This window comes from Schistocerca piceifrons, chromosome 2 (genome assembly GCF_021461385.2).
Source record: "Schistocerca piceifrons isolate TAMUIC-IGC-003096 chromosome 2, iqSchPice1.1, whole genome shotgun sequence".
Taxonomy (NCBI): domain Eukaryota; kingdom Metazoa; phylum Arthropoda; class Insecta; order Orthoptera; family Acrididae; genus Schistocerca; species Schistocerca piceifrons.
Genome location: NC_060139.1, coordinates 750654742 through 750675720, shown reverse-complemented (window position 1 = coordinate 750675720; position 20979 = coordinate 750654742). Strand labels below are relative to the sequence as shown.

Sequence of the window (20979 nt, the reverse complement as noted above, 5' to 3'; positions counted from 1 at the left end):
TATCTGCCTGTTCTTTCAATAAGCAGCATAATGTTCATCAATTTCATACAAAAATTTTGTTTCAATCTGAATCTGAAGCTTAGAATGTTGTTTGCAACATTTGTACTGGTAATTGATTAAAGATAAATTGTAATACATATTACTTGTGAAATTAACAATGAATAAGTATTTGGCCCTTTTTTGCATTTTCCCCTGCCCGTCTGTTGGAAGCAGTGGTCAGTGGTAGAGAAAGTCAGTTTCGTACACCAGTGGAGCAACATTTCTTCTTTTACTACTTAATGTAAAGGTGAATAATGATCTGGCTTTCTGGCAGTTATTCTAGGCTTTGCCTGATTTTCTATTTCTGTGTACAATTGTGTCGACTGAAATATTTACTTTGTGTTTCAGTTGCACGTTTCTCCAGCCAATCTGCAACGCGCCTGGACTGCAACAAGGAGAGTATCAAAGGATGACTGGTTAGAATGGCTTCGCAGATTGAGTATTGAACTTTTGAAAGAGTCACCATCTCCAGCCCTTAGGTATATACTAGAAATATTAAAATCTGTGCAGCTGTGCACATTATGTAAGAAAAGGGAGAAAATATTTAATGCCACTTTTGAAGCAGTTAATGCACTTAAAAGAATTCATTGATTGTTACAGTTCACCGTATAGCGAAGATACTGAGTCACAGATAGGCACAACAAAAAGACTCTCACATTCCATCCTGGATTTGCCATTGTTTCATTGATTGTTAATAACATCATTATTTCAAACAGTGTTTCTTTTAACATTTGTAACTCTCATATTAAGTTGTTCATTAATAAGTTAAACAGCACAGTATCATCAGCAAATAGCAGATAACCTAGTCTGACTATTGAACCAATTCAACTTTAATGTCAGGAATGTTTTTTTGTTGTAATGTGAAGTAAAAGAGTCATAATGAAACTAAAACTTTAGGCTGTTAATAAACCATTCTTCATGACATCCTTCCTCATAGAGATGCTAGTCCTGAAATGTTGGGTAGAGAGACTTTGGAAGACATGGTGATATTCTCTGCTCAAAGTTTCGCATTTGTCATTGATTGAAGTTGGCAGTGTATGAGGTCTAGCATATCATACAGATTAGTCAAGGGAGGATTTCTTTTATACAGATGTGATTGTATTATGGTTTACTACTATCCTTCAACAAAAACGCAGTTTGGTTTCAAAACCAACCTGCAAATGCATGAATTAGGAGTTTGTATTTTATAGTAAGAACTTTAATTTTAAAAATGAGAAGTTACATTATTTTTAATTGATTTGCAGGTTTGTGACATTAATTACATAATCTTTTATCTAATAGCATCTTTAAGACATTTATTATATCTATCACATCCAAAGCTTAACAAAATCATATTCACTTAGGTTCTGATTAATCAGCTAAAAAATTCAAATTCAAGATCATGTTATTCACTGTTAATTTCACAAGTGATGTGTATAATGATTTAACTTTAACCCTTTGACTGCTGAAGGCTTAGCGTGCTGAGGCACCGCAGCCTGTAGCGTAATCCGTCTACCTGCACTGCGTGCCTGTTTCTCGGAGCCGCCGCCGGGACCGGATCGGCCCGCTCTGCTCAACCTGCTCTGTGCTGAATATTTTTCGGCTGAATACGACTTGTGGCACCTTTAAGCTGTAATATCTCAGGCAATAGTTTTTGTAAAGAAATAAAATTTGGCTATCTAGTACAACTTTATGCATTCTCTTAGGAATAATAATGAAAAGAATTTTACGAGCCATATTGAGCCAGAAAATTGTAGGTAAATTGGCCAAAAAAATAGGCGCCCGAAAAAATTTTGAAGTTTAGCTTCTTGCATCTCCGGAACTAATGCTATGACGAACGTTAAACTTGGCATGTAGTAACCTAAGAACACAAGGTTCTTAAATATAATGTTTCATTTCCATACACTTTTCAGTACTGAATGAATTAAGCACAAAATTGAAGATTTTGTAACAGCATCAAAAGTATTTTCATTCTGATTTTGCTAAAAAAACTATGCTCCATAAAACATACCAAGCTGTACAGCTGGAATGAAAGTTGAGTGCGAAAATCAGACCTGAAAACAATTTAAACTTCGGGTTAGCATGTCTAGTAGTGTGAACGCATGATGAAAATGAAATTTAGAGTGCAATAGATCGACTGCACAACGATAAGGGATAAAAAATTTTATTCCCCTACTATTTTCCGATAATCTTCAAATTAGTTGAGAAGGTTTTGATTTTTATGAAAAGATGAAAGAAGGATGTATTTGATACTTCTTTTTCATATACCGTTTTCTGTTAATGCTTAAAGCCAGTCTCATTCAAACAACAAATTTTAAGCCCCCCACCCTCCCCAGAACAATGAGTTTAATTTTCAATATTGGCTAACAACAGAGGCAAAGTAGCAAGAAAAATCGTACTTAGAAAATAGTTTTAACTTTGGCATTTTGTTTCTCGTTGATCAAAGGTGTTTAAATCAGTTATGGAAAACATGTTTTGTACAAGTAGACTGAGTGTGATCTACATTTGTACTACTAAGGATAAAAGAATATAACTGTCCATGTTACGTGTTAATAATTTAAATGTATCGTACCCAGAGATTTTGTATAGATTTTGTTATACTGGCGCAATGTTCTCGGCGTAATTATATTTGCCACAGTACAGATATTGCACAATCTCAATCACAAAGTCCATTCGTTTGCCAGTAAACTGCTACATATGAAGAAGTCAGGCTTCGTATGAATAATTTTACACCTGTTGCATCTATGTCCCATCCTTCTTTTCAATCCGGGCTTTGGACCAGTGATTAGTAAAGGACCAGCAATTAGTAATGCTTCTTTGTATGATAAGTCTCAAAGCAGGGTGCAACACATAATGAAACATTGCTAGTTTTGCACAGGTATATATTTTCCCGGTGCACTTTCTGTTTCGTGCAAACCATGCATCTGCGCATTAGCATACTTTTCTGTGAATGTTCACTCATGATAACAGCCGGAAAATGTCTCCCTGTGAATTGCAGAGGTTTCTCGTCATCATAGGCCTTCCCCCATCAGCTTTTCTCCATTCTGTAGCATATTTTCCTACAATATCCCTTACAAGAGGAAGGTGAAACTCTGCGAGTGCCATTTTTTGCCCTTTTACCGACCAGTGGAGAGCATGAGCATTTAGAATGCACAAATCCAGAATATGAAAAAAAATTTCTTATGCCATTTCACAGTCTTACGCACTGATCCCACTGAGCTCAGTACCATGTCACCACGGTCAGCTGCACCCATACTCGAATTGTAATCTACAATACACTGCGGTTTCTTTATTTTTTCGACAGTATTTCTGTCAGTCTTCTCTGTGTCAACCATTTGTGTTGTGTGGCTTGTGGTCATTATGTATACCTCTCTATTATCACACCAATTGATAGCAAGGACCTTTTCAGTGGACCTAAACTCATTTTCTCCTCGTTTTAATTTCTTCTGCAGTTTTGGCATGTTGCGCCGGTTTTATGAACAGTGCCACGTGCAGGTGTTACATGGTTGTGAAACAAGAGGAACAGGTCCAGGCTGGATTACCAGTTATCGACATATAGAATACGACCCTGTTCCAAATATGGTCCCATAAGAGTTGCCACTACGTTGCCACGTTTTCCCACCACTACATTGCCAGGTTTTCCCACATTGTGGAACCCAATTTCTGTTGTTGCACCTGTATACACACAGTACAAATGTCTATATTCCAAATTTACTTCACTTGGTTGGAATAAATTGCTTAAAAGATAGTGGTCCTTTGAACAGCAAGAGACTTTCATCTATACAAAGCTTGTGATGTGGGCAAAATTAATTACGAAATGTCTTACAAACTTTGTCAACAATCGTCCTAATTTTAAATTGGCTGTTGCCTCCAATACTTGCAGAGTTATCACTGAAGTGTAACATTCTCAGAAGTAGACAAAAACGGTCTCGGGACATAATTTCGCTAAAAACTGGTTTGTTCAAAAGTGTATCTCTGGACCAATAATCACTTAATTTTAACTTCTTAACTTGCGTCAATAGAAGGCAAACAGCAACAAAACAATACATTTCCTCAAATCCAGTGTGTTTCCACTTTGACAGTTGAGAATTCACAGATTCTGTAGTATTTTCTCTGGTGTAAACGTAAAAACGATTTGTTTCGTCTGCAATAAATTGCAACAGTTCTTGAGACATAAATATCACAAAAAATGAAAGAATGCTTGGGTCAGTATCTGATTGAAATTTGTATCCTGAACTCGAGTCATCGAAGTAATGGTTTAATGGCTGGAAATCGGTTTCTTTCCAGTCAAATGTGTCACTTAAGCGTGCTCTTTTCTGAACCGTTTCACATTTCACAGTCACTTTCTGATTCCTCAGATTCAGAGTAACTGCTGACTGTAATTCTTGCTCTCCCCTGTGATGTAAAGGGCTGAGGACTACAGCTTCGAGAGTCTATTGAAGACTCATCACTGTTAGTAATGTCAAATAATTCACACTCACTGTCACTCTTAGTGAGCATATCCAGGATTCCTTTATCTGTGCAACCACAATGACGTGACATTTCTCACATAGAAGACAAGAAAACTGATGAAAATACAGGAATTTAAGTCAAATTCTGCAAAGAGTGAACACAGCAACAAAGATATATGCACTCTCGAACTACGCAGTCAGACCACTGAACAGCTACTAGAAGAGCAGGGCGGAAAGACAGCTCTGCATGTATACATGTCCGTAGCGCTCAGGTAGCTGTGACTCAGCGCCCCTAAACTCGTCCCTAATGGTGGGAAGGCCGGTGGTGCGGACACGTAAACACATCCTTAATGCTGTAGGGAAGACCCAAGGCTGTGTGTTTACACATCAGGCGCACCAAGGGAACGGCGAGGCATGATGAGCTAACACGTCCGCAGCAGTCAAAGGGTTAATCCAATTACCAGTATAATCATTTCAATCAACATTCTAAGTTTCAGATTGAAATTGAGACAAAGATTGGCATGAGTGATGTTGTGAACATCATGTGAGATGTCAGTCCCAGAGCTAGACAAATCAAAAAAGAAGAAATTCTATGATGGTGGAGAAATTAAGAAAACCATGAACACAACATTAAGTCCATACAGAAAGAACTGATGCACGAATGATGGGAGTGGAAAAAAGTATAAAGAAAATGTGTTGGCAGGGAAGAGTGATGTTGAATACATGAATATATGTCATCAGTTTGCATTTCAATATATTTTGAAGCTAAGCTGTGAATAATACTTCATTTCTAGTGATGGTTTGTATCACAAAAGTTCACCAAGCGAAGTGGTGCAGTTGTTAACACACTATAGACACATTTGGGAGGATGACAGTTAAAACCCACATCTGGCCATACCAATTTAGGTTTTGTGTGATTTTCCCAAATTGCTACATGCAAATGTTGGGCTACATCCTGTGAAAAGGCACGACTGATTTCCTTTCCCATCCTTCAAACAATCTGAGCTTGTACTCTGTCTCTGACGACCTCAAGGTTGTCTGCTTCTGTACTTTATTGTAAATCTTTTTATCTAAATCTGAATTTTTTTTAACTGCAGACCCATTAGCTAAACCAACCTGTAGTATTGTATTAATTTCTTTATTAACTGTGACACTCTCCAATCATAACTTTGCCACCCAATAGAACATGAAGAAAAATACACACATTATTGTGCAGCTGGGTGACATGAGTCAGTCATGATAATTAGGTCTGTTGTATGTGGCTTATGATAAATTGTCTATATTCAGTTTTGAATCCACCCCAAAATTTGCAGATCTAGGAAGTTCAGTAAACCCTCATTTTGAAATTCAACTGAAAATGGCTTAGTATGGTAGATGAATCAGTAGAGAAAATAAACCAGCTTCATGCATGCAGACATAAACAGTATAAATAAAAATATCCATTTCAGGGACAATATTTATTTGATTTTTATATTCAGCTCACCATAGAAAAAGAAACACACAAACAAATATAACAAAATGAAATAATGAGTTTTTGGCAGTCCCCATGAATCAGTTTTCCTTCTCATTCCATCCGGTAAGTCTCCCCTGACCCGGGGTTCTGGGTTACTTTACCAAACTCTACCCCTTTTTCTAAACCTTTCGAGTCCTTTTCCTTCACCCCTCTTCCTTTCCCTTCAACCCATCAACCAGAAGAAGGATCCGGTGGCTCCAAATGCTTGTAAAGTAAAATCTTTTTTTATGTGTGTGTTCTCCTGCCACTGCTTGGTGAGTAGATTTTTTATCGATCCAGTTACATTATAAACAAATATAGTAGAGAGAGATACTATAATAAGCACAATTTCACATCCACAGAAAGCCAACAGCAACAGGTACAATTATACATGCCACACGGAAACACAGAAAACCACAAACTAGTAGGTTCCCAACATACAATACATCTGAACAAAATCCCACTCCGTGGAGAAAACGATGAAAAAGAATTAGAAACAATACAGCTCAGAGACAAAACCAGTGTATGTAACATGCAGATAATGCAAGAACTCAACTACAAAATCAAAACAAAACTAACGAAAATTGAAAATAAACAGCACACAAACAACACAGATATTCCTGTACACCCAAACACACAGAACGGGAACACCCATGACATGACCAACAAAAAGAAATGATGACATAAAGACACAGACACAGAACAGCAGATGTACTGAAGAAACAAGGATTATACACTCCAATCACATTTATAAACACCAGTGGAACAACAAGACGTATACCAAGGAGCCGACGTATGTCAGTTAGAATGTCAAGACTGCAAATCCATCTACCTGGGAATCGACAGGCATATATTTCAAAGCTAGATAAAAGAACACGTAAGAAGCTGGAAATACGAAAATAGCCACTCCAGCTTTGCTGGACACCTTATAAAGCTAGGACATGAACCAATATTAAAGGAAACTTTCACATGCAAAGAGCTCATGCAATGTACAAGAAAGTAACAAATGACCAAATCAGTATAAGTAAAAACTCATCGGTCAATAACAAACAGAGATGTAGAACATACCCAGACTAAACAATAACTTAAAAAATATGCGTGCCCATTGCAAACAAACAAAACAAGATTAAACAATACAGACACTACAACACAAACAAAAGATGAAGGAAAAACACAGAGTGACAGTTGGCAATACTACATACAGTAAACAAACCAAAACAAAACACAGTGAACAGTGGAAGTGAATTGAAACGTGCTCATAAAATGCCAAAAATCGGACATGCTGTGTACGAAACTAAGTACATCTCCTGGATGGCACATATGCACTAATAAGTCCACAAATCTTAAATGGAAAAAAAGGTCATTTAACCTCACAAAACTTGTGCTACAAAAAGTTGTTTCGCACCTAACAGCAAAAGACTAACAAAAACATGTAATGTAGTAACAAATCTATAGTTGCTATGTGAAGCAATTGTTATACACAAAAGAAACATATATTGCAGGCCACTGAAAATGATTCGCGTATAAAAAGAAGTGAAAACAGCCTTTCATTTATCTGCAGTAAACAGATCACTTCCTAAGAATATAGAAGTAACTAAGGAATGCCAGAAAACATAAAAATGAAAGTAATTAAGTGTTTAAAAACATCAAGAATCATAATTGTGACTGTTTTGATATAGACTTTGAATGTGTTCTAAGAAATATTTCTAATTTTATTTGACATAGGCTGGATACAGTCATCAATATCTGACAGAAAAATGTGCTTGCTACAGCGTATCATTTGTTTTTCTTTTTTTTAAATGTTTCAGATCATGTTGGGCTCTGGCACAGACATATTCTCAATTACCACGTGATCTTTTCAATGCCGCATTTGTCTCCTGCTGGACTGAACTTAGCAAATCACTACAGGATGAGCTAATTCAGAGTTTGGAACAGGCTCTTATGGTTCCAGACCTTCCTGAAATAACACAGACTATTCTGAACCTTGCAGAATTCATGGAACACTGTGATAAGGTATGTATCTTCATTTAATCGAAGATTCAGTATGTGTATGAATAAAAATTTTGTGATTGGCTTTGAAATAGAACCAACACAGATAATAATAACATAAATGGTGCCACTTTATATCGAGCACTGAATATTTTACACATATTTTTCCTCTGTCACTATGTGAAGTAAAAAATGACTATTGCTGTACTAGTGGTAGGTCAGAGTAGATAAAAATGAACTTTGATAATGCAAGTACATTTTGGAAGACACCCAGTATGGCTTAGTCTTCGTCTCTTCAACCAGCAGCAAAATTTCATGTCAGATTTGAGGAATATGTCAGTGATCTTTGGTGTGAACTCCAGAATACTGCAGCAAACATGCTACATATTTATTTTCCAAGAAGACTGTATGGGGTGCCAAAAATTCACGCTACTTCAACAGCGAAAGCTGAGTTTCTTTCCAGATCTAAGCCGCTGACTTAAAAAAAAATACAGATTCAAAACCAGTTTAAAAACAGCAATGCAAGAAATATTCAATAAATTTGGAAGCAAAACTTAATTTGCCAAAACTTTCATAGCGTCAAGCAACAGGTGGAAACATCCTAACCACTTATTTGTTGGTCATACCAGGAATGAAATAAATGATGAAGAAGTGAAGACCAAAATACTAAATTCTATTTTTTGAAAATGGTCTATTAAGTAATGTAGCAGTACAACTTTAGCGTATTGTTACTCACACTATCATCACAAACGTTTCGAGCAACTGTCACTTTTACCATCTTATAAAAGCATTTTATGAAAATCAAATATCCATTTCTGGCATTGTATCATTATATTTCCATTTACTCAAAAGTATCTGTTTGCCATTTAAATGTTCTGCTTATGGTAGATAACTGAGTATTCTTATGTGAATTATTTGTGTATATTATTATCAAAATTAATTTCCTTTTCAGGGTCCATTGCCACTGGATCCACAGTTGTTAGGAGAACGTGCAATGCACTGCAGAGCATATGCAAAAGCACTTCATTATAAAGAGGATGAGTTTCACAAAGAACCAAATAACCAAGTATTTGAGGCACTTATCTCCATTAACAACAAACTACAACAGAAAGAAGCAGCTGCAGGTGAACTATTAGTGCAGTAGTTTTTAAGCTTTGCATCTGTCTTCATTATATAGCATATTATAATAAATACTAGTACTACTATTACTATTTGTTCGTTGCAAATTTTTTGCACTCGATCCTGATCGGTCATCAATAGTAGTATCAAATTATAGTCTCACTATAAAAAATCGACATCATTCAGTACAATATGGTTTACTCAAAACATGTAGAAAGCATATATTGTCTCTGTTTTACCAAACTTCTTTGTAAAGAATGTTAGCACTTATATTGTGATCATTGTTAAGTTTTTGGCTGTACATGTCTTCAGCACTAATGTAAATATCACTGAACATGCGATCTGGTCAGTTGTCCATGTGAAAAATAGGTACTGGTAAATACAAACCTGCCATTTGAAGCATTTGACCTTATGCTTTATTAATGGTCATAGTGAAAGCCTTCGCTATGACCATTGATAAAGCATAAGGTCAAATGGGGAATCGTTGTCTCATCAATGGAAAATCCAGGATGGATTGTAACAATATTATAAGGAGGAAAGTTGCCACTCACCAAATAGCAGAGATCCTGAGTTGCAGATATTCACACTTAAAGCTTTTGGCCAATGGCCTTTGTCAACAATAGACACACAAACGCACACACACTCACGCAAACGCAACTCACATACATGCCTGCAGTCTCAGGCAACTGAAACCACATGGTGAGCAGCAGCACCAGTGCATGATGGGAGTGGCGACTGGGTGGGGGTAAGGAGAAGGCTGGGGCGGGAAGCGGGAGGGACAATATGGTGGGGATGGAGGACAGTGAAGTGCTGCAGGTTGGGCGGCGGGGGCCCATCGCAGAACCTCTCCCCAGAGTCCTTCTCTCTACTCACCCCTACCACTCCCCACCTCCTGCCTTCTACATGCTTCCTAAAGTCCATAAAGCTAATCACCCAGGATGCCCCATTGTGGCCGGTTACAGTGCCCCGCTGAGAGAATCTCAGCTCTCATAGACCAACATCTTCAACCTATTACCTGGAACCAACCCTCCTACGAAAGATGCCAAAAATTTCCTCCACCGACTCTCCACAGTTGTCCTTTTACAATACGGTGCCCTGCTCGTCACTGTTGATGCCACCTCCCTGTACGCTAACATTCCTAATGCCCATGGCCTTGCCACTATTGACCACTACCTTTCCCAATGCCCGACGTATTCCAAACCAACAACCTCCTTCCTAGTTGCAATGACCAACTGTATCCTCACCAACAATTACTTCTCCTTTGAAGGCATTACCTACAAACAAATCGGGGGTATGGATATGGGCACCTGCATGGCTCCATCCTATGCCAACCTATTCATGGGCCATCTGGAGGAATCCTTCCTAAACGCCCAGAATCCTAAACCGCTCAGCTGGTTCAGATTCATTGATGACATCTTTGCAGTCTGGATCGAAGGTGAGGACACCCCATCCACATTCCTCCAGAACATTAACAACTTCTCTTCCATTTTCTTCATCTGGTCCTACTCAACCCAACAAGCCACCTTCCTAGATGTTGACCTCCACTTCGAAGAGGGCTTTATCAGTACCTCCATTCATATCAAACCTTCTAACCACCAGCTATACCTCCATTTCAACAGCTGCCGTCCATTCCATACCAAGAAGTCCCTTCCGTACAGCCTAGCCACCCATGGTCATCGCGTCTGGAGTGACAAGCAGTCCCTCTTGAACTCTACCAAGGGTCTCTCTGAAGCCTTCACTGACCGTAATTATCCTCCCAACCTTGTAAAATAACAAATCTCCGATTCCTTATCTTTCCAGTCTCCTACCACCTCCCAAAGCCCCACCGTCCGACCACAGAGGAGCATTCTCCTCATAACTCAGTATCACCCAGGACTGGAGAAACTGAATTACATTCTCCGCCAGGGTTTTGATTACCTCTTGTCATGCCCTGAAATGAAAAATGTCCTGCCCACTATTCTTCCCATCCCTCCCACAGTGGTATTCCACCGTCCACCAAACCTACACAATATACTTGTCCATCCTTACACAACCCCTGCTCCCAATCCCTTACCTCAGGGCTCATACCCCTGTAATAGACCTAGATGCAAGACCTGTACCGTACATCCTCCCACCACCACCTACTCCAATCTGGTCGCTAATGACACCTATCCCATCAAAGACAGGGTTCCCTGTGAAACAGTCATGTGGTCTACAAGCTAAACTGCAACCACTGTGCTGCATTCTACGTAGACATGACAACCAACAAGTTGTCTGTCCGCATAAATGGCCACCGAGAAACAAGTGGACCACCCTGTTGCTGAACACGCTGCCAAACATGATATCCATCATTTCAGTGACTGCTTGACAGCCTGTGTCATATGGATCCTTCTCACCAACACCAGTTTTTCTGAAATGCACAGGTAGGATATTTCCCTGCAGAACATCCTATGTTCCATAACCCTCCTGGCCTCAACCTTTGTTAGTTGCTGTCCTCACCCATCTGACCTCTTCCCTACTCCCATTCCAGCACTACACAGCCTTCATTCCACCACCACACCCAGTTTTTTCTTTTCATTTATTATTTTATATTTATTTCTCTCTATTTCTCTCCTTTTCTGCTATCTCCCCCCTCCCCCACTCCCCGCCTCTCCCCTGCCCACCACCTAGCCTGCAGCACTTCACTGTCTGCCATTCCTACCATACTATGCCTTGCTCTCCCTGCACCAGCCTCCTTCTTTCCCCCACCCAGTTGCCACTCCCATCATGCATTGGTGCTGCTGCTCTCAGTGTGGTTTGAGTTGCCTGAGACTGCAGGCTTGTGTGTGTGTGTGTGTGTGTGTGTGTCTATTGTTGACATAGGCCACTGGCCGAAAGCCTTAAGTGTGAAAATCTTTTTGTTGTGCCTATCTGCGACTCAGAATCTCCGCTATATGGTGAGCGACAACTTTCTTTCTCATAATAATGTGATAACAACATTTTTCTTTAAAAGCAATTGGTAAGGTGGTAAACCAGATGGATTTAAAATTCTACGGGTACAACTGAATGTTGTTTATTTCTTCAAGTTGTGCAGAATCAATACTGATGTAAGCCATTGCCTCACTATATAACAAATTGAAAGTGACATATTTATTAACTGTTGTACAATCATCATTTTTTTAAACATAGAATCACCCTGGAATAGAACTGCGAAACATTTTGTTCATTGATTTCTTTGGCACTGAATTTGGTGGTAATAAAATTATCATAAATACATTAACAATGTTTAAGATTTTGATATGGCATTGAGGTTACTAAAAATTCTATAAAGTAATGAAGAATTAAGTTACAAAAAGAAATATGCACTGTAGACTAATGGTATTGAGGTTAGGAGAAATGTAACTTTATGTTGCAAATATTGTAAAGTAATTATGAATCAAAAGTTAAATAAATAAGTATAAATTAATCTAAAAACAAAGATGATATGACTTACCGAACGAAAGCGCTGGCAGGTCAATAGATGTCTTTCCCTCTCCTTCCCTCTTTCCTGGCGAAGCAACCGTTTGTTGCGAAAGCTAGAATTTTGTGTGTATGTTTGTGTTTGTTTGTGTGTCTATCGACCTGCCAGCGCTTTCGTTCGGTAAGTCACATCATCTTTGTTTTTAGATATATTTTTCCCACGTGGAATGTTTCCCTCTATTATATAAGTATAAATTAAGTTAGAGACGTGAACAGTACTCATCTGTGATGATGACTATTGGTGTAATTCAGTTTATTTGCACGTACAAATGCTTTCCTAAAGAAAGTAAACAACTCCAACCACTGTTGTGCATAATTGTAAAATTAGATTGTCAATAGATGGCACCTTCTAAATTCTTGTGTATTTTTGGTCATTAGTGGTGAACCAAATCCTGAAAATGATATATCAGTCATTAATTTTGGTTAAGACATATGGGAGATATGGTGTACCAACAAAAAAACACCACTGAGAAATGATAAGCATATATGATTATGATTATTATTATTATTATTAGTGTTAATGTAATATTGATCTTTGTTTTTTTTTTTTTCAGGTCTGCTTGAATATGTGATGAATCACCAGGGTGCAGACCTCAAAGTCCAAGAGAGGTGGTATGAGAAACTACATAACTGGGAGAAAGCTCTTATTTCATATGAAGAGCGTCTAGATGAATGTCCTGGTGATGTTGAGTTAGCACTTGGGCAAATGAGATGCCTCGAAGCCCTTGGTGAATGGTGAGTTGTTTAAGGATGTATTCTCTGTCTGCATTTTCCTGCTTTAGCAGGAGTTTATTGTGTGTGGTAAAGTAAAATGAAAAGAGTAGCTCGATAGAGAAATAAGAAATTATATGTGTAACTCAGTCAATGAAAACCAAAGAAGGATGAACAACAGAAATAACTAGTACAGTTGCAAATCTTTGTACGGTGGTAGGAGAGAGTGTCATGAACAACATATTAAAAAGAGGATGGAAAAATCACTGACTGAATGGTAGAAAATCAACGATTATCATTAAAAGAAGTGGATTAAGAACAAATTTGAAAAATGTGTACCATGTTTAAGTGAAGTAGAACCCTATTAAGAGATTAATTGTGTAGATGCGTGAAGGATGGCAGATCACTGTGTTGTGGTCATGCACATACTTCCTTTGTAGGTCTGCAAACTGAAGAGCAAGCAGGCGAGTCCCTACTCTCTATACCCCACTGTGTCACAAGAAGCAACTATAGGGTGTTTCACAAAGTTATACAGAAGCTTCTGCAGTTCACCTTATGAATCACAGCTGATAGTTTGTATTTATACCTGGGGGGAGGGGCGGGGGTACTTTCCACAAAGTACATTAACACTACATGTTATATGGTTATGATCACTAGTAATACTAACACAAGATATGAATGTGGATAGATTCTATGTAAATCTCTGCACAATGTCGTACACTGCTAGAGGGGAAACTTGATTCTTAGTCATCTTGTATGGCAACTATAATGTTCCTATGGGAAAGGCAACATCACCCACCATGAGCACTGCTCACTTTTCAGTTTACAGATTGATTATTATACCTTCTCAGCATTTCCTGTCAAGTTCTCTTATGTGAGTAGGCAAAAGAACTTCACTGTACTCAAGTTTATATAATGGTGCTGTTTTTAGTGTTACGTGAGTACTTATTTCCAATTGTTAAGTGAGCTTTTATGTAAAATACATTCCTACAAGCAGTGGTTGAGAAGTGTTTAATTTATTGGTGTGATGTTGCCAGTGACCTAGACTGTGTTGGTGAGAAAAGGGTGGCATTGGAAAATGTGCCACTTTGCTGCTGTCTTTCAGTGACAGTGTATTGTATAGCCGAGTGACCATGTTATATTCACTTGATTTAGAATTAGTGAGTGACCAGAAAGTTACTGCACTTCCCTCACCATAACTTGTGTTAATCGTAGACTGTGTAATTCTTACACTCAGAAATTAATGGCACTTATAGAAATGGGCTTTACTGAGTGGAGGCTCTTTCCACACATCCACAATATATCTTGCAAGGTAGATGTAAATATGTTATTTGCAGTGGACTGATTATGTTCAAGTCTAGGCAGTAATATTCTCTAATGCATTGCCTGACTTATGTTTAAATATCCGATGTTCCACTATACCTAAATGACCTACTTCTGTTGCAAACGGAGCCAGTTTAAGCACTGGGCCTCTTCATATGTGGGGAGAGAGCTGAAGCTGGGATGATCTATTTGGTACCTATCATGCCATGAAAAATATTTCAGCTGTTGATAGTGGACAAAATTTAACATTGTCGAATACATATTGACAGCTTGTTACACTTGGAACAGGCTCTCCAGTGTAGTAGACAGCTCCAGCTGTTGAACTTCTTGACGTAATAGTTCCCTTAATAACTGCAAATAAGTACTCAGCTAATAAGCTTAAAATAACTCCATTGTATAAATGTGAGAAATGTTAAAAATTGACCTTTAACTGCTCCCCTTCCCCAGCCTCACACCACACCAGTCAGGATTTCTAGTATGTTGTTCATGGCACCCCATCCTGCTACTGTACAAAAATTTGTGACTGCGTGATTTTTTCCCCAATTTTCCGTCATTGGCGGTACTACTGTAAAAATAAGCTGATTCAAAAATTCCTTCTCAGAAACACAAATGTCGTGTCTCAGAATTGTAAGCAGTACTTAAGATCAAACATGATGAGCAGTAAGTAATTGTGAGTACAATCCTACCACTCCTGATAATTCCATTCTCATTTATATTAAACACACTTTTCCTGAAACTGTGTTAGTAAATTGTTGTTTTCCTTCTTAAATTGTAGCATATGCAGTCTTTTGCAGAATTCCTGCGATAAAATTTGTTTTCTTTCTCTCCACCTGAACAAACAAAATAAAATGTGGGGTCCTTAAATCTACGTCATTTGTTATGGTCCAAGGTTATTCTCCTTGGCATTTCTTCTGCTATTCATAAATTGATGTTTTGGAATTTGTGTTGCAGTCCATTTAGTTTTGTTTCATCAGTAATTCCTTGTTTTATTTATGTAGAATAAATGTATCTTAATTCCAGAGACGACATTCTTCTATTCTTTAGCAGAATATATGCTGCAATTAATGTTTGTGATAAGTTCAAAATTTGTGCGGAATTGGGTCTAGGAGGTATGATCTGGGAAGCTTATCTGACTTCTACAGTTCTATCTCTGTGTGTAACTGTCAGTCACAGGCAGATATGGATATCCCAATCACTTCTCCATGTGAAATTAAGAAACTTCCTGGCAGATTAAAATTGTGTGCCAGACTGAAACTTGAACCTGGAACCTTTGCCTTTCATGGGCAAGTGCTCTGCCAAATGAGCTACCTGATCAGAACTCATAACCTGTCCTCACATCTCCATTTCTGCCAGTACCTCATCTCCTTGCTTTGAAATGCCCTGGGTTCAAGTCCCAGTCCGGCACACACATTTAATCTGCTAGGCAGTTTCACATCAGCTCACATGGCACTGCAGAGTGAAATTCATCCAGGAAGTAAGAAAATTATAAATTTGCACTAAAATAAAAGCTCATCTGGATTTGATAGTGTTTCCAGCCCAATATTAAAGAGTTGTTCCCACATAATAAGTAGTGTCTTTTACAAAATATGTAATTCATCACTGACTCAGGACATGTTCCTAGAGAGATTGAAATACACCACTGTTAAACAGTGCTTTAAAAGATCTGACAGGAGATACATCAATGGCTATTGAACGCATTCATTACCGGCATCATTTTCCAAAATTTTTGAGAGTCTGATGTAGTCCAGAATAGTACGCAATAATATCTTTAATAAATCACAGTTTGGATTTCAGAAAAAGTTTCTCAGTTGAGAATGCCATTAAAACATTCACTCACTGTACTTGACAATGTCCTTTAAGATAGGTGTGATGACAAAGATGTAAAATGCTTGTAAAAGTCACCTGCTCAAGAAATAGGAAGAAAGCTATGAATTTTGTTTATATATTAACTTAATGTATAAAATTGGTTCGATACAAAAAAACTATGATCGCTGTAAATGTACATGTATCTGAAGTATGAGATGGTCACTACTAAAGGCATTGTTATAATTCTTGCATTTCATTTTAATAGCACTGATGTAACTTTGTGACTGATCATGAAACAACAGAAATTGAAACTGTCTTTCTCATAAAAAAGTGCTTTAACATAATATACTCTAAATTTTTAAATAGTCATACTTATGTTGTGTGTTTGCGTATATGATTAGTAGAATAATTTTGTATTCAGGAAAGCAATAAATTATTATTGTTTAATGTAAAAAGTAATTTTTAATTGAAACAAAGGGGTCAACTGCACGAAGTAGCTCGCAAGAATTGGAACCACTTTGATGAAGATGGGAGACAAAGGATGTCCCGCATGGCTGCTGCCTCAGCTTGGGGTCTTGGCCAGTGGGAAGCTATGGAGCAATTTGTGGCCTGCGTACCAAGAGATTCACAAGATGGGGCATTCTACCGTGCCGTGTTAGCTGTGCACCGAGAACAGTATCACGTCGCGCAACAGGTACATGCAATCAGTACAGTAGTACTACAAGTTCATGATGCTGCATGTTTACAGCTTTACAGGAAAACACCAATTTCAGCATTTGTTCATAGTTTCCTCCCATCACACCAGTATACTGAGGTGACAAAAGTCATGGGATAGCGATATGCACATATACAGCTGGTGATAGTATCACATGCACTAGATATAAAAGGTAGTGGATTTGCGGAACTGTGATTTGTACTCAAGCAATTCACGTAAAAAGGTTTCCGACTTGTTTATGGCTATATGGCGGGTATTAAGAGGCTTTGATTGCAGAATGCTAGTTGAAGCTAGACACATGGGACATTCCATTTTGGAAATCGTTAGGGAATTTACTATTCTGAGACCACAGTGCCAAGAGTGTGCTGAGGATACCAAGTGCCAGGCATTACCTCTCACAATGGACAAAGCAGCAACCAATGGCATTCACTTAACGACTTAGACCAGCGGCATTTGCATAGAGGTGTCAGTGCTAACAGACAAGCAATACTGCATGAAATAATCACATAAATCAATGTGGAAGGTACAATGAATGTATTGGTTAGGACAGTTTCTGGGCTCATGATCATACCGATTGGAGCCTAGATGACTGGAATACTACACCCTGGTCAGACGAGTCCCAATTTCAGTTGGTAAGAGCTGACGGTAGGGTTCAATTGTGGTGCAGACCCCCACAGAGCCATGGATCCAGGTTGTCACAAGACACTGTGCAGGCTAGTGGTGACTCCATACATGTGTGGGCAGTGTTTTCATGGAATGGGCTAGGTCCTCTGGTTTAACTGAACCAGTCATGGACCATTTACAGCCATTCATGGATTTCATGTTCCCAAAGAACGAACGATGGAATTTTAATGTATGACAATGCTCCATGTCACCGTGCCACAATTGTTCATGATTGGTTTTAAGAAGATTCTAGACAGTTCAAACGAATGATGTGGCCATCCAGATTGCCCAACATAAATCCTGTCAAACATTTATTGTACTTAATCGAGAGGTCGGTCATGCACAAAATCATGCACATGCCTCACTTTCACAATTATGGATGGCTACATAGGCAACACAGCTCAGTATTTCTGCAGGAACTTTCAGTGACTCTTTGAGTCCATGCCACATCAAGTTGCTGCACTGTGCCAGGCAAAATGAGTTCCAATGCAGTATTAGGAGGTATCCCATGACTTTCGTCACCTCAGTGTACGTGGTGCATTCAAGTTCTACGGCCTCCGATTTTTTTTCTCCAGACTGGAAAGAGATAGAAACATGTGCATTGTGCCGCGTTCGTTATCAATACGTCCCAGAGATGGCAGCACCGTACGGCAGATGGAATTTTACCATCAGTGGCGAGAATGAGAACTGTTTTAAATACTTAAAATGGTGACGTTTTCCTTACTTGAACAGCGTGCAATCATTCGTTTTCTGAATTTGCATGGTGTGGAACCAAGTGAAATTCATCGACAGTTGAAGGAGACATGTGGTGATGGAGTTATGGATGTGTCGAAAGTGCATTCATGGGTGCGACAGTTTAATGAAGGCAGAACATCGTGGGACAACAAACCGAAACAACCTCGGGCTCGCACAAGCCGGTCTGACGACATGATCGAGAAAGTGGAGAGAATTGTTTTGGGGGATCGCCGAATGACTGTTGAACAGATCGCCTCCAGAGTTGGCATTTCTGTGGGTTCTGTGCACACAATCCTGCATGACGACCTGAAAATGTGAAAAGTGTCATCCAGGTGGGTGCCACGAATGCTGACGGACGACCACATGGTTGTCCGTGTGGCATGTTGCCAAGCAATGTTGACACGCAACGACAGCATGAATGGGACTTTCTTTTCGTCGGTTGTGACAATGGATGAGACTTGGATGCCATTTTTCAATCCAGAAACAAAGTGCCAGTCAGCTCAATGGAAGCACACACATTCACCGCCACCAAAAAAATTTCGGGTAACTGCCAGTGCTGAAAAAATGATGGTGTCCATGTTCTGGGACAGCGAGGGCGTAATCCTTGCCCATTGCGTTCCAAAGGGCACTACGGTAACAGGTGCATCCTACGAAAATGTTTTGAAGAACAAATTCCTTCCTACACTGCAACAAAAATGTCCGGGAAGCGCTGCGCGTGTGCTGTTTCACCAAGACAACGCACCCGCACATCGAGCTAACGTTACGCAACAGTTTCTTCGTGATAACAACTTTGAAGTGATTCCTCATGCTCCCTACTCACCTGACCTGGCTTCTAGTGAGTTTTGGCTTTTTCCAACAATGAAAGACACTCTCCGTGGCCGCACATTCACCAGCCGTGCTGCTATTGCCTCAGCGATTTTCCAGTGGTCAAAACAGACTCCTAAAGAAGCCTTCGCCGCTGCCATGGAATCATGGCGTCAGCGTTGTGAAAAATGTGTACGTCTGCAGGGCGATTACGTCAAGAAGTAACGCCAGTTTCATCGATTTCGGGTGAGTAGTTAGTTAGAAAAAAAATCGGAGGCCTTAGAACTTGAATGCACCTCATATATCACTATAAACTAACTTGCTTAATTATTCATGTAATCAAAATTTAATTTTTTATGAACTGACAGATGAGCAATAATAATGTATTTTCTACAATGTACTTCACAATTCACATGAAAATATACTAAATATGAGAAGTCTTAGGAATGTATCCAGGATTGGTATTTCGCTACAGTATTTTCTGCACGCCTTGTACATGTGTCAGACAGCTGAGTTGTTCAGTGGCAGTGTTCGTCTTATTTGTCTCAATACACATAGGCACAGGTCAAAAGGCTTCTCATTTCTGCTGACTAAATCTTTGAGCTACAATGAGAACATGACTGGGGGAAACATGCAGAAAGGTTGGGGAGGGTAGTTTCCATACCTCCCATCCAGCAATTTCACTGCTCCACAGTATTATCACCATATTTTCAGTGTGATAACATTTCTTGTATTTTTTATATTTATTTGCTGTGTGCATTACATTTGATTTCAACTAAAAAGAGCTCATTAAACATCTATTTTTATCGATCTTTATGTCTACTTACCATTATCTCAACTCTCAGTAATTTTTTTCCTCAATAAATGAGCTTACGGTATCTTAATTTTTTGTTTGTTTAATCTTTTGTAATTTTGGTGGTTGCATCACTATTTAGGTATCAGATAAGGAGAATGAATATTCACTATGTAATAATGAACACGCATTTCAAAAGATTTGTATCTACATCCAAGTATTACGTGGTATACCCTTAGGAGTACATACATGATTGCAAGGGATCCCCAGTTGCTTAACTCAGTAAACTTAGGATCAAACTGGTGTAAAAAAAAAAACCATGAGTAGAAAAGAAACCAACACTATGTATATGATATCTTGAGCAGTCAATAAGTTCATTAACAAAATATAAAAATCAGGAAGTTTCAAATCAGTGCATACTCTGCTGCTGGGTGAAAATCCATTGTCGAAAGATTATACGATGAAGACATGGAAGGGCACAGTCACTAGCCTTGACACATCAAGATGTAACCACGATTCATTTGAAAAGACAACAGGATGCCACTCATGTGACTGGTGCTGTTGTTGAGTGCACCACTGTCAGTGCATGTCTGTCTTCTGCTCCTTCTAGGGTAGCTGTGACAATGTTTGCAATGCTGACAGTCTGGGCTGCTCTGGACACTGTCACACTGTCCTTGTGGATACTTGTCTTGATGAAAACGAGCTCATTTCTTGAATCAATGTATGTGATGTGGCTCTGCAATCCTGCTCAGCCAAGTGAACGATATATCTGTCTGCTCGGGCACTAGTCATGCAGGACTGTTGAGGGCCTGAACCCATATATTCCATTTTTGCATGACAGTCATAGAGTCCCATATGTTTGAGCAGCAATATCACAGAACAG

The 20979-nt window shown here is 38.9% G+C and overlaps 1 protein-coding gene across 2 annotated transcripts in view; it reads left to right on the top strand.

Moving 5' to 3' along the window:
- Positions 1–20979, top strand: part of LOC124775056 (serine/threonine-protein kinase mTOR) — a 269759-nt gene that overhangs the window by 165040 nt on the left and 83740 nt on the right. For both annotated transcript variants that reach the window (XM_047249846.1, XM_047249847.1), the window contains 5 exons: positions 388–518; positions 7770–7974; positions 8903–9074; positions 13101–13281; positions 16864–17080. In XM_047249846.1, coding sequence (XP_047105802.1) covers positions 388–518; positions 7770–7974; positions 8903–9074; positions 13101–13281; positions 16864–17080 — 906 coding nt within the window. The remainder of the gene's footprint in view (positions 1–387; positions 519–7769; positions 7975–8902; positions 9075–13100; positions 13282–16863; positions 17081–20979) is intronic.